The sequence below is a fragment of the Saccopteryx leptura genome, chromosome 3, assembly GCF_036850995.1.
Source record: "Saccopteryx leptura isolate mSacLep1 chromosome 3, mSacLep1_pri_phased_curated, whole genome shotgun sequence".
Lineage (NCBI taxonomy): Eukaryota > Metazoa > Chordata > Mammalia > Chiroptera > Emballonuridae > Saccopteryx > Saccopteryx leptura.
Genome location: NC_089505.1, coordinates 325,617,544 through 325,632,417, shown reverse-complemented (window position 1 = coordinate 325,632,417; position 14,874 = coordinate 325,617,544). Strand labels below are relative to the sequence as shown.

Sequence of the window (14,874 nt, the reverse complement as noted above, 5' to 3'; positions counted from 1 at the left end):
CTATCATTTAACTCCAAGGTTTCCATGTAATTGAAATATTTTACTGGAGATTTTTTATTTTCTTTTTGAAATACATCTCTGTCTTATGTAGCCATGATTTTGATTTCTTCTTCCTTAATGGTATTTGATAATGGTATTTTGTTAAGTATGCTAACAAAAATAAAATGAGAAATTAATATTGAAGAAATACAAATAAAATATAAAAATTTAAGAAATTATGACACGAAGAAAAACCACAGAAATAAAGATCAAAAGCTGACAAATTCATAGGCAAAACACCACAATAAATAAGACTACCAGTATAAAATTTAAAGAAGATACAGTTCAAAAGAGAAAAATGAGAGAAAATGAATATGAAGAAAAAAAAGGAAAACAGGAGAAAAAAAGAAATATAAATTTCGGTTATGAGAGGTTTCTTCCAATAGTTGTCGCTGTATTACAACTTTTATCTCTGTAAATTCCCTGAGTTGTCCACTGCTGAGATGTTGCTGTCGCAATGATGTAGGCGAACTGTAGTTGCATTTCTGGGTGGGGCCTGTTGTGAGGGCTTTATGGCTCAGTCTTATGGCTTTGGCTTTATGGCTCTAGTGGTGGTGATCTCAGGTTTCCAGCACTCCTTTTCATGTCTCAATACACCAGGAGACCAGATGCGTAGCATCTCTGTTCTTCACAGAAGAGTGGCTCTAACACGCTCTGTCGGGGAGGTGAGGAAGGTGGGATCTAAGAGGCTGGATGGCCATATGTTAGCTTTCTCTGTCTCTGCTCAGTTGGTCTGCTTGCAGCCCGTGGGAACACTGGTTATGACCCTGCATTCTGGCTGCTTTGGTTTATCTCCCCCTCTGCCCTTCTATCTGCTCCTCCTGAAAGAAGGAGACCCAGTCACTCAGAGTTTCCCTCTACGTTATCCTCAGACAAAATCCAGACAGCCTGAGCTCCTCTCCTCCTTGTAGTCCAGCAGAGAAAAAATATGCTGTCACTCCAGGTTTGTCTCCTCTCCTTTCTAAAGCCCACCACAGAGCAGATGCATTTTATCTTCCACCCCCATTTTCACCCCATCCTACCAGTAGTCCATTTGGTGTGTGGATATTTCAAGGGTGTCTGCAAGCCCAGCTGGGTTTCCTTCACTGCATTAAGGAATGCCAAGGGTTGCTTGGAGAAAGAGAAGGAAAGATTTTTCCCTGGAGCCTCTAGAACAGTTGGGAAACTTTTTGGCTGAGAGAGCCATGAATGCCACATATTTTAAAATGTAATTCTGTGAGAGCCATACAATGACCCGTGTATGTTACGCAATATCCAATAAAAATTTGGTGTTGTCCCGGAGGACAGCTGTGATTGGCTCCAGCCACTCGCAACCATGAACATGAACGGTAGGAAATGAATGGATTGTAATACATGAGAATGTTTTATATCTTTAACGTTATTTTTTTAATTAAAGATTTGTCTGCGAGCCAGATGCAGTCATCAAAAGCGCCACATCTGGCTCGTGAGCCATAGGTTCCCTACCTCTGCTCTAGAAGGACACCACCTTCATTTTGTAATTCAATCCTCCAGAATTGTGAAAATGTTATTATATACCACTGAGTGTGATATGATTTGTTATGGCAACCCTGGGAAACTACAGTAATATGATGACCCTCTTTTTTTTTTTTTTTTTTGAGAGAGAGAGTCAGAGACAGGGAGACAGGACCATTGAGCTGTTCCTGTATATGCCCTGACTGAGGAATTTAACCGGCAAACTCTGTACTCTGGGACAATGCTCCAACCAACCAAGCCCTCAGGCCAGGGCTTAAATTTTTTTATTTTTTAGAGACAGGAAGGGCAAGAGAGGGGAGGGGGAAAGGAAGCATTCATTTCTTATTTCACTCAGTTGTGTATTCATTGGTTGCTTTCCATGTGTGCCCTGACCAGGGATTGAACCTGCAACCTTGTTTCGGGACAGCACTCTTATTTTTCTTTTTTGTATTTTTCTGAAGTTAGAAGCTGGGAGGCAGACAGACTCCCACATGTGCCCAACCAGGATCCACCTGGCATGCCCACCTAGGGACGATGCTTTGCCCATCTGGTGGCTGGAGCCAGTCTAGCGCCTGAGGCAGAGACCATGGAGCCATCCTCAGCTCCCGGGCCAACTTTGCTCCAATGGAGCCTTGGCTGCGGGAAGGGAAGAGAGAATAGAAAGGAAGGAGGGAGGAAGAGTGAAGAAGCAGATGGGTGCTTCTCCTGTGTGACCTGGCCGGGAATCGAACCCTGGACTTCCACACATGGGGCCGACACTCTCCTGCTGAACCAACCAGCCAGGGCCTTAGATAGCATAGAACTCTTAACTGACTGAGCTAACTGGCTAGGGTCACCCCTTTATCTTTTATTTGATTTACCAATTTATTTTTATTTGCCTCTCTATTACTTTAGCTCTGTTCTTTTTCTTTTTTATCTCTTCCTCTTCACTCTTCCTCTCCCTCTCTCTGTCTCTCTGCCTGCATGTATATATCTCATTTTTTGTACTATTTTAGAATAATTGGGAGATTAGTGCACCTACACTCCTAAATATATTTTTCCCTATAGTACAAGACATTCTCTTTCATAAGCGCAGTATGATTACAACATAGGAAATGAAAGTTGATCTGGTACCCATTCATAATCCAATTTTATCAATTACCCAGAAATGACCTTTTTCCCTGGTACATCATCCAATCTTGATCTTATAAGTTTTAGTTTACTGTACTTCCCCATGTGTAAGATGCTCCCATATATAAGACACACCTTAATTTTGAGGCTGGAAATTTGATAAAAAATTATTACATAAAGTTATTGAACTCAAGTTTTATTCATCATAAAATTCATACAACTCCTCATCACTGTCAAAACTCCCATCCATTAACTTGTCCTCATCTGTGTCTGATGACAAATCACTGTCTTCATATATTATGTCGTCCTCAGTTCCATCTATGGCATTTAAAAAGCCCCAACCACTGTATAAGACGCACCTAGTTTTTAGACTGCAGAATTTTCGGGAAAGGTAGTGTCTTATACATGGGGAAATATGGTATTTCATGTTTCTTTAGTCTTCTGTTAATCGGGGAACAGTTCCTCAGAATTTCTTTGTTTCTTGACCTTGTCATTATTGAGGTGTTTAGGCCAATTTTGGGCTTGTCTGAAATTTTCTCCTGTTTAGGTTTAGGTTATGTGTTTTTTATAGGCATATCAGAAACAAGTTTCTTTCTGTTTTATGTGCATGTCTTTGTGTGCTTTCTTTGTGGGTTGGGATGTTATTTTGCTCTCTCTTTTTTTCCTAATAATAACTGCATGATGTTTGGCTCTGATACCTTTATGTTGCTAATTTTTATTTTACAATTTTTCTAAAATTTTAGGAGGTAGGATTCAAGATAGCTTTTGTACCTTCTGTTGTTACCTTGTAGTATGCAAAAGTAAGGCTTCATGTTTATTTGTTACTAGCTGTACCCGGCCATACGGTGCTGTGGCTCAGTCTGGTTAAATGGAAAAGAAAGAAAAGAGAAAGTGCACGTTTCTAATATGTTTAATTTCACAATGCTTGTGGGTATACAATATTTTTGTTGTTCCATTGTCTGTGCAGATATAGAAATTGTCTGGTTTGCTGAGTCTAGAACACACAACATATAATTGTCCATGTGAGAAGCAATCCATGTGTAGATCTAAAGCGCACAATTCTAAAGATTGGCCCTGAGTTTTGTTGATGGTGATTGCAAATGCCAATCGAATTGGGAATTGCAATCTCTTAAATTGAAATGGCATATCCATTGGAATCATAGGAATGCGAGGAATGAGGACATCTTCACCTTTGAAAGGTCCTGTCAAGATTGTTGCTTCTGCGACGTTGCTCATTAATTTTTTTATAGTACACAGACCCAAACACTTCATGTTTTACCATGAAATCCATCAGCGATTTCAGCTTCTGTCTGAAAACTCGTGCTGTGATGTCATGCCTGTCCACTGGCAATTGACCAGGAAGTAAGAGCTGTTGTATATTGTCCCAAGCTGGATTGCACGTGAATATAATGAATAGGTCTGGATGCCCGTAGTGATGAACATATGCAGTTGCCTCTTGAGCATACTCATGCATATGACATGGACTGCTGGTATATGAAGATAGCAAAATCATTAGTCTTCTAGCGTTAGTTGTATTACCGTCATTTACAACTGCATCTCACAAATGAATGTATTCTTCAGAGGGAAGCTTGGTCTGATTCAAACGGATGAATATCAAATGTTCTGTTTCGATTTTTGCATACATATTTGCGATATATTGGTGAAACAATTGACGGCATTTCAAAATGTGATTGTCTTCATTCTCTCTAATCATTAATTGGTATGAATAATACAGTGTGTCCATAAAGTCATGGTGCACTTTTAACTGGTCACAGGAAAGCAACAAAAGGTGATAGAAATGTGAAATCTGCACCAAGTAAAAGGAAAACTCTCCCAGTTTCATACCTATTCAGTGCAGTTCGATGTGGGCTCACGCACAGATTTTTTAGGGCTCCTTAGGTAGCTATCCCGTATAGCCTCTACAGACTCGTCCTTGACTGATGGCCAACCAGAACGAGGTTTCTCCATCAAACTGCTGGTTTCCTTCAACTGCTTATCCCACCGAGTAATGTTATTCCTATGTGGTGGCACTTGTTATAAACACACCAATATTTACATTGCACTTTGGTCACAGATTTGAATTTAGCGAGCCACAGAACACACTGAACTTTCCTCTGTACTGTCCACATCTCGACTGGCATGGCCATGGGCTGCTCCGCTGTATACACGATGTTACATCATCATCTGTGCATGCGCACATGCTGCCACATCATCCTACAGAAACTAGGCAGGTTTTCCTTTTATTTGGTGCAGATTTTACATTTATATAGACCGTCTTTTGTTGCTTTCCTGTGATCAGTCAAAAGTGCACTATGACTTTACGGACACACTGTAGTTCATTGCGCTGCATTTCATATTTGTTTCTTCACCACTGACTGGATTTATCATCTTAAAGTTGAAGGGATATCCATCGGCACTATCCCAAAAAATGATTGGATATTGCAGGGCATCGTAGCATCAATGAGTTTCTGCAAGTTTTGTCAATTAGTTATTTTTCCTATGAAGAACAGTATCTCTGGTTGGAATTGATCTCCAACTATAACAAATTGCCACTTTGTCTATAGTTGGAGCATTGAATCTTAGCACGTGTTCTCCAGCAGCTGTTTTGTCATCATGAATAACAATCTTGTGTGTATCAGATGGCATCATGTCAATTGCTGTTTTGAACAAGTGCACTAAATTGTTTTTTTCTTAAAGAAGCACTCGCAGTTGGGAAATAATGGACCTTTTTATGCCGGTAGAAATTCCTCAGTGTTCGTTCAATTCATCATTGCCATCACTGATGAAATACATTTGTGGGAATTTATGTTGACCATCTGGGAACGGAAGCAGGGAGCTGGCTTTATGATAAATTTGTCCTTTCACTTTGAGAGTTGGCATGAATTGAGCTGTTACGATTTCTGCATCCAGCGATGTCATTTGGACGCATGAATTCTATTTCCTGATGTTAGATAGGAAATGCTTTGATTCGATGGTATATCTGGCAAGCAAAGTTTTTAATGGCTCTGGCGGTTCTCCAAGTTGAGGCAGTTTAGTTTTTCCGGTGGCACAACACATTTCTTTCATTTCTCCATTAGGTTTCAGAGCCTTGAATAAGGACACACTTCAGTCATAGTGCCGATGAGAACATGCTAGCTCAAACTATAATCATCAGCTGGGTAGTACCGGAATGCAAGGTGATTGTAATTGCGTGATTGCTGAGCACTGAGTCACGTTTGACGCTGATCTTCTGTTCCTTGTTGACGTCTTTCAGCCACTCTCAGCCTGTTGCATTCATTCTGTTGAGAACAAAGCAGATCTGCAGCTGCAGAATGCGATTGCAACCGTGCATCCTCAAGTATGGTTGCTCGTAAATGGATTATAAATCGGAAACATTGAAATCTTAAAATATTAAGTATAGCATGTGTTGCTTTTACATCCAACAGTTGGTGCTGTTTTTCAAAAAGTATGTTTTTACCTGTCACAGGTGTGACATCTATATCTATATAATAGTAGGTATATAAAAAAGAGCGTGTATTCGAATGCAATGTGTTTTATAATGTCAAAGCAATCTGTAGAACTTTTGGAGATTTAAGATTTTGAACAAATGAACATTTACATTTTTATTTATATAGATTTAAATATTTCTTAACTCTGCTCCCCTCCACCATGCTTATGGACTTTTTCTTTCTTTCTTTCTTTCTTTTTTTTTTTTTTTGTCTCTATCATCCCTGTGCTGCTGAGTAGATTCTCTACTGCCAGTAGTTCTCTCCTCAGTGTTGGGTCCTTTTGGGGAAGATAGTCCTAGCTGACTGATGTTTTACTATTCTAGACTCTCCCCACCCCTCTGGATCTTGGATGGAACCTTTGCCCTCACCACCTTTCAGATACATTTCTCAGATCGCCTGCTCCACTTTGTAGTGAACGTCAGATGTCTATGTGCTCAGGTCTTCTTTGCTCCCTTGCTTCACCTACCTTCTTTTTTTTCAGTTAGACTACCATGCATGAGCTTGGAGGGTTGATTGTTTATCCTCACCCACCTGTATTTTGAACTTTGTTGACTAGTTTTAATGGTTGTGCACTTTTGGTTCTGCTATCCCATGACTCTTTATGTGGAGATTCAGAGACATTTAAAAACTGTGCCTTCACTCCTGCCATTCTTGGGTTTCCATATCGTCAATTGTTTGTTTAATGAAGTTGATTTTTTTCTAATTGTCTCTGCAGAGAAAAAGAAAGTGGGATATGGAATACCCACCCTTTCCAGGAAATAGTCCATTGCATTTCGAAAGAGCTGAGAGCAGGACAGTGGGGACAGCCTCTTCCCTTTCAGAAGCATGGCTCAGGTGTGAAGAAGGATTTCAGGATACTTCTGGGACTCAGGTAAAAGAGTTGTAAAATTGTTTTGATTCTGAGCGTTCAGGACACTGTGATTATATTTCTTTGGAATTTCTTTAATTTTCTTTCAGAAGGCTGTCACTAGTGTATTTCTTTTCTTCTTAAATAAATGTGGCAAGTTAGTATTCACCTCTTTATGCCATATAGTTCTTTTATACTTCTTTGTTTGTATGTGGACAATACCTTCTGAGAAGAACATCTAGGAAGAATGCTGAGCATCCTTTTCTTTATAAGAAGTATATTTATGAAATGCTTATATATTTAATATCTTTTGGCAATGAGATATTCTGTTTAATTTTTATACATATAACTTTGAAATGTTTAAATTATGGAGGAATACTATTATAAATGAAAAGTTAGACAGCTTTTTGTTTAGATTCAGGAAAAATATAAAAATACATTTATAAGTAAATGAAGAGTATGTGCTCTGGGAATAATTATTGGTAAATATAAATTTAGGAAAACAGAAGTGTATGTTAAGGAGGGTATAGTTAAGGTTTTGAATATTTTACAGATTGATGGTTTTTAGCCCTTTTCATATAAATTACTGTATTTTTGTTGTTACTATTATATGTAGTTATTTTTATTATTACTATCTGCCTACAGTCATTAGCAGCTGAAAAGAAGGCAATAACAGAAGAGCATCTTGAATTAGTCACTAGTCCCAAGAAAGGTAATATTTTGTTGATTTCCTGACAAAAATGTATAAGTATAATATAACCTTCTTTGATTTATTTGCTTTCCTTTAAAATGTTATTTACATAGTTTGGATAAACTATATATTTTGGTTAAAAGACTTCTAACAATGTAATAATGTATTTTTTGAGAAATGTATCTTTTACTTTTGTCACTATCTATCTCATTTTTTTCTGTCTATAGATGATTATTAAAATTTCTTTTGTGTATCCTTTGTGGATTCACTGTTATCAACAGAGCCAAGTAGGTTAACTCATGTTCATAGCTCCAAGGTTTTAAAAAAGTCTGATTTGTGAAATAAAATTATGACCTATACTATTTCCGGCGTGAATTCTTACTTGGTGAATTAATTAGGGAATGCTTTCCTTTACAAATAGTAGGAAAGTATATTAGAGTGTTTGAAGAGATGGGGTTGACGTTATTTCCTGAAATAAGACGCCTATGAGCTGGGCTTGTTCTGAGTCCTGCAGCCTTAGTGTGGGGTTTGTTTTTGGAATTTCCTTTCTTATTTTCTTTAAGTACACTGCAACCAGTGTATTATTTTTTACTTCTTAATAAATGGGGCGAGTTAGTACAGTAGTACCTTGAGATATGAGTTTAATTCCTTCTGTAACCAAGCTCGTAAGTCAGTCAACTCGTATATCAAACAGATTTCTCCCATTTAAAAGACTGAAATAGATTTAATCCGTTCTAGCCCTGTGAAACATCCCCAAACCATCCTAAATTATGAAAAAAGACATGTTTTTAATTAAGAAACACACATGTATACTTTACCAATGCATAACAAAATATATGAAATAAAAGAAAAAAGTGTTATTTAGTACTGTATTCTTACCTTGGAGACAGACAAGTGCAGCTAATGGAGGTGAATGACGGAGGAGGAGGAAGGGAGGAAAGGATGCGGGCACTGTAGACACATAAACTAAAACTGCACTTTCTTAACACTAAATGTAAACTAAAACTGCATTTTCTTTACTTTAAAAAAACTAAAACTGTACTTTCTTTACTTAAAATGAAACCACAAAAACTTAATTGTAAAAAAATGCACTTTCTTAACTTTAAACTTAACCTAAGCTTAACATTATGTATTTTTCATTTAATCATCACCTGTTTTTGCCTTTTTGGCTGCACTTTTGGCACTTTCACTTGCAGGACTTTTGAATAAAAATCTATCCAAATAGATTTGCTTTTGCCTGCCTTTTAAAATATAATGGATATGTGACAAACAAGTGTCATTAAAAAGTGCTGAAGCACGACCAGTTGAAACTTTTTCTGGGTGTTTCTTTTCAGTGAAACTTGAAAGCTCCCACATTGCCAGCATGTCTTTAATTTCACTTGTAGAAATCACTTCCTCTGACTCTACCTCCTCCTCACTACTAATGTCTTCAGAAGCTCTGTATGTTGCATCATCTGTAGCTCCTTCAACTCCTCAGTTTAGAGTTCCTCCTCATGTTCCTCGACGAGCTCGTTTACGTCACCCTCATCTACCTCCAGACCCATCGACTGTCTGAGGGACAATCTCTAACGCTTCTATCTCGGTCTCGGTCTCTGGTTTGAATCCTTCGAAGCCCCTGTCAGCAACATCAGGCCATAACTTTTTCCATGCTGAGATCAAAGTTCTTCTTGTAACCTCTTGCCGGGCCAAGTCAATAATGCATAAACATATCACGATGTTGTAGTGACCCTCCAAAACTCTTGAAGGGTTAGAATTGTATTCTCAGTTTCGTCAAAGCAGCGGTGGAACAAGTGCTTTGTATAAAGCTTTTTAAAGTTGGAAATGACCTGTTGATCCATAGGTTGCAAGATTGAAGTCATGTTTGGTGGGAGGTGGAGGACTTTCATGAATTTGAACTCATCGAGAATGTCATCTTCAAGACCAGGTGGGTGGGCTGGAGCATTTTCAAGGATTAATTTGCCTTCATTGGGAGTTTATTTTCTTGAAGATATTTCTTTACTGCAGGACCAAAGATGAGATTTACCCATTCAATAAAAAACTACCACGTAACCTATGCCCTAGCATTGGTGCGCCACATACCTGCAGTTTTTCTTTTGAATCTTGTGAGTCTTATAGGCTTGAGGATTTTCAGAATGATACACTAGCAGTAGCTTTACTTTACAGTCACTGCTAGCATTTGCACACAATACAAGGGTCAGCCGGTACTTCATGGGTTTATGGCCTGGCAGCTTCTTCTCCTCTGCAGTGATGAAAGTTCTCCGGGGCATTTTTTCCAAAATAATCCTGTGTCGTCACAGTGGAACACTTGGTGGGGGATATAGCCTTCCTTTGCTATAAGCACAGCAAAATGTGCGATGTACTCCTCAGCTGCCTTAACGTCAGCACTCGCAGCTTCACCATGCCTCACCACCGAGTGGATGCCAGATCTCTTCTTGAAATTTTCAAACCAGCCGTGACTTGCCTTAAACATATCTTCTGCTGCCTCTTTTGAGGTTGATGGTTCTTTCTTCAAGTCACTGTAAATAATACGTGCCTTTTTTGCATATTAAATTCTCTGTCACTGTATCTCCTGCCAGCTCTTTCTCTTTCACCCACACCAGCAGGAGCTCCTCCATTTCTTCATGGATGTTTGTCCTTAACTGGGACAGAATTGTAGTTCCTTTCACTGGATTTGCGCTTTTGATGGTATCCTTTTGTTTAAGGGTGGCACAAATTGTAGCTGTATTGCAGTTGTACCGCCTTGCCAGTTTAATCACTTGTACACCACGCTCATGTTTTTCTGTTATTTCTTGCTTTACTTTTATCAACACCATTCTCTTCTTCTTCTCACCACTGTCCTTTACACTCATTTTCTTTGGCCCCATGATAGCACACAAAAAAAGTTAGTAAAAAATACAAAAATGATTCAAGAATGAGTACAGTGCAGAAGATTGAACTTGATTCTGCAGGTAACATGAGAAAGAACAAGATGCTGGCGTTGTGCTGCTGATACTGGTCCCATGCACCAACGCACCAACTAGCGGCAGCTTCCTGAATCACGACTCATATTTCGGAATTTTGCTTGGATCTTGAACAAAAATACGGACCTAGTCACAGCTCATGTCTTAAAAAATTGTATGTTGGTCTGCTCGTATCTCAGGGCACCACTGTATTCACCTCTTCATGCCATGTAATTTCTTTATACTTCTTTGTTTGTATATGGACGATACCTACTGAGAATTTTCTGAGATCATCTAAGAAGAATGAATTCTCCAGACCTAGTTCACGGGAAGAATGTAGGGTCTGAGGATTTTCTCTAGGTGAACTTTTTGTCTGGGAAGGAATTCCCTCTCTAGGACTTCTAACCTGGGACAAATGGTCATGTCCACTAAAGAGACTTCATTGAAATTAAGGATTTTAAAATATGTATGTTGCTGCTCAAATATAATTGGGTTTTGGTCAGTAAGGAAGAAGATGGGTTGAATATGAGGTGGGTCATTGGCTCTGCTGCCACACTGTGGGTGGGCAGGAAGTTTGGGAATTTGAGACTTTAGTCCCACAGTATCTTGACTGTGACCTGACTGTATGATCTTGGGAAAGCTAACCATACTGACTGTCAGTTTTTGCATATGAAAATGGGAATAACAATGTGTGCCTTACTGCATTATTGTGAGCTAAAATTAGAAAGTAATAAGAATGCCTCGCTCAAATGCTTACCACTTAGGAGGTACTTAATTGATGGCAGCAATTGCTACTATGTCTAATGGTAAAAAGAACTATGTGAAAGCCTGGTTAAAGTTCTGGAGAGTGCGGAAACTGTGAATAAGAGACTAAACACTTTGTTATATTATTTTACTAACATTTACAAGGGTTTTCTTTTCAGCACTTGAAAATAAAATGTCAAATTTTTAAAGATTTCTAAAATTCTGTTATAAAATAAACTTGCACACATCCTTTTGTAATTCCATAATCATGTAATGGATCTGCAGAATTTAACTTTTCTTATTAGCTCTAAATACTGTGGTTTTCAAAGATCAATTGTGATTTTTTAACTATCATAATACATTGTCTCAAGTAAATAATATTTTATAGATGTGGCTTATATCTTTTTCTGGACATTTTAAGTATAGTCAAATTCCACTTGGAGAGAGAAAGAAATATTAAATAAGCTATCTTTTACTAATTACAAAAGGATCTTTTGGAATTATTTCCTCATGGCAATATACAGGGTGGCGCAAAAGTAGATATACAGTTGTTCATGTGGAAAATAATACTTAATAAATAATAATACATGGTTCATGTACTTACAACTGTAAACCTACTTTTGCCCCACCGTGTATATTTGACCTACTCTGCTGTGCTTGCTTTTTTTTTTTCTAGCGAGAGAGAGAATGAGAGAGGGACAGACAGGAAGGCAGTGGGGCACCTTAGTTGTTCATTGATTGCTTTCTCATATGTGCCTTGATTGGGGGGCTCCAGATGAGCCAGTGACTGATCCCTTGCTCAAACCAGTGACCTTGGGCTTCAAGCTACCGACCTTTGGACTCAAGCCAGCGGCCAGGAGTTCATTGTTGGGGTTCAACCACAACAAGTATATATCGGGGTCCCGAACAGGAAAAGGTATGTAATTGAAATAAATGATAGACAAGGACTTAAAGATATATATATATAAATACACACACACACACACACACACACACACACACACACACACGGGTTCAGGAGGACGCCACGGCAAATAGTCTCTACTGTTCCATAGCCGTAATGCCTGTGCTCCCAGAAACACATCCACTTTTATTCATAGAAAAAATGTGGTCTCCTCTGGAGAACATGGGTGAGACAAATGAGAATCAGGTGTAGCTCTTTGTTAATGAGGCAAATGAGGTGGGGTTTGGGCCCTGCACCTCTGTCCAGATTGCAAAAATACTCTGTTTATTTATTCAGTTCCCAACAGGTCATGTCTATGATCTCACGCGCAAGCCAGTGACCCTAGAGTTTTGAACCTGAGTCTTCAGCATCCCAGTCTGGCGCTCTGTCGACTCACCACTGCCTAGTCAGGCTGTACTTTCTATTCTGTAGACTTTTTAGTATGTTCTGAGAGGCTGAAAAAACATATCAATGTATAATTCCTTTATTTACAGTATAAGCAGCTAGTTAAAGCAAGAAAGTATTGTTAATAATTTAACAACAGCTTACAAATAGAAATTGATAGACTAAGGGAATCAAGACATTTCTTAGAACTAGCTCATTTTAAAAATAGCATCTGAAGTATTGAAGACAGTTTTTTACTAGAAATTTTGGGGTGTGGAAGTAATAGTTTTATCAGAGCTAGAAAACAAGTAGGAGAACATACTTTTACAAAGTGTGTAGAAAAGGCAGAGACATGTTTCCATGTCTCCATTTCATCTCTAAGGCACTGGGGAACAGAAGACTAAAAAAGGGAAGAAAGTAGAGGGGATGTGAAGGGAGTGAAAGAGGAAAGCATATGAATGTTAATAAAAGGTCAAGGGAGATGAAAGAAGATAAAAATTTATAAAGAGGCTGGAATCTTTGTAGACTGATTTTCTTAAAAGACATAACTTTTTAATAAATGTATTTACCAAACATAAATGAAACTATGAAGTAAATAGGACATAGTGTTTATCTTTTTTCCTGAAATAACCAGCAAAAATTTTGTTTGTTATTGAGGTCAGAGATCTCCTGCTCCTTGAGATGCATTACAAAATTTATAAATTTTATGTTGACCTTGTTTTCTCCTTATTGGACAAAGGGTTTCTTAAAGGCAGACCCTTCTCTGTTACTCACTTTTATGTCCTATGTATATTAGCTTGCTAGGGCTGCTATAATAAAATGCCACAAAATGGGTGGTTTGAACAATAGAAACTTAATATTTCACACAGGAAAGGTGCAGGAACACACTTTTGGACACTAGAAGTCCAAAATGAAGATATTGACAGGGTCGTTTCCTTATAGGATCTTCTCCAGGCTTCTTTCCTTGGCTTATAGAAGGCTGTCTTCTCCATGTGTTTCTTCACGTTATCATTCTTCTCTGAATGTTTGTTTCTGTGTGCAAAGTTTTTCTTTTTATTAAGATACCAGTCAGATTACAGTTCACCTTAAAGACCTCACCTTAACTTGATTAACTGTAAAGATGCTGTCTCCAAATAAGGTCTCATTCTAAGATGCGAGGGGAGGAGTTAGAAATTGAATATTTGAATGAATTTTGGGGGTGGGACATAGTTCAACTTATTCTACCAGGTGCTAGCACAATACCTGGCACACAGTGGGCACCAAGAAATGTTTACACATGCATAGTAACTATTCTTGTAGTCTGGCTGGTTTTCTTCCAGGAATTTCACTGGAATGGGCTTTGATTTCAAGGGCAACCCTTTTCAGCAAATAAAATGATTTATTGACTAATAAATTCCTTATAGTGATTTTACCTATACAAGTTGTATAGTTAAGTGCCTATAATTCATAGGCTTATGAGTTCCATGAATTTTTAATACAATCACAAGAATAGTGATAACTTCCTGTATTAGTCCATTCAGGTTGCAAACAGAAATATCATAGGATAGGTGGTTTATAAAAAGTAGAAATTTTATTTCTCATAGTTTTAGAGGCCAGAAGTTCAATGCATTCAGTATCTGGTTAGAACTCACTTCCTGGTGTATATACAGCATCTTGTTGTGTCCTTATGTGGCAGGAGGAGCCAGGGATCTCTCTGTCCCTTTTTTTTATAGGACAATAATTCCATTCGTGAGATTGGAGCCCCCAAAGGTCTCGAGACCTCGTAAAACCTCACATTGGTGATTAGGTTTAAACATGTGACTTTTAGGGAGACACATTCATCCTGCAGCATTCCACTTCCTTCTTTTTATTTACTTTTGCAGATGCATAATAATGAAAGAGAATGATAATGTCTTTTGCAAGTTAGTACACAGCTTAGACTTATTAGCTGTTTAAATCAATACAGATTCTTAGGTTATTCTGAATAGTTTATTTTTAATTCTATATTTTGAATAATAGACAGTTTTAGTAATTCTTGATGTTCATGGCACAAAGTAGGTGCTCAGTAAATTACTATAATTATTTCATGTTTTTATACCTTTGTAAGTGACGTTCTTTTAGGCATCATTTTGTTGCTGAATCCTTTCCAAATTTATACAAGTTGGCACATTCACTTTTTTTGTACTACCTTTATACCATAACTTATCTATAATGTACGATTGGATTTCTTTTTTTTT

The 14,874-nt window shown here is 38.0% G+C and overlaps 1 protein-coding gene across 2 annotated transcripts in view; it reads left to right on the top strand.

Annotated features, from left to right (window-relative positions):
* SPIDR (scaffold protein involved in DNA repair) overlaps positions 1-14,874 on the top strand; it is a 425,527-nt gene that overhangs the window by 15,856 nt on the left and 394,797 nt on the right. Inside the window, exons 2-4 of one of the 2 annotated variants that reach the window (XM_066379093.1) lie at positions 5,876-6,113; positions 6,826-6,981; positions 7,603-7,669. In XM_066379093.1, the coding sequence (XP_066235190.1) occupies positions 6,024-6,113; positions 6,826-6,981; positions 7,603-7,669 (313 nt within the window). In that variant the 5' untranslated portion in view covers positions 5,876-6,023. The remainder of the gene's footprint in view (positions 1-5,875; positions 6,114-6,825; positions 6,982-7,602; positions 7,670-14,874) is intronic. The other variant, XM_066379095.1, reaches the window with a different exon arrangement.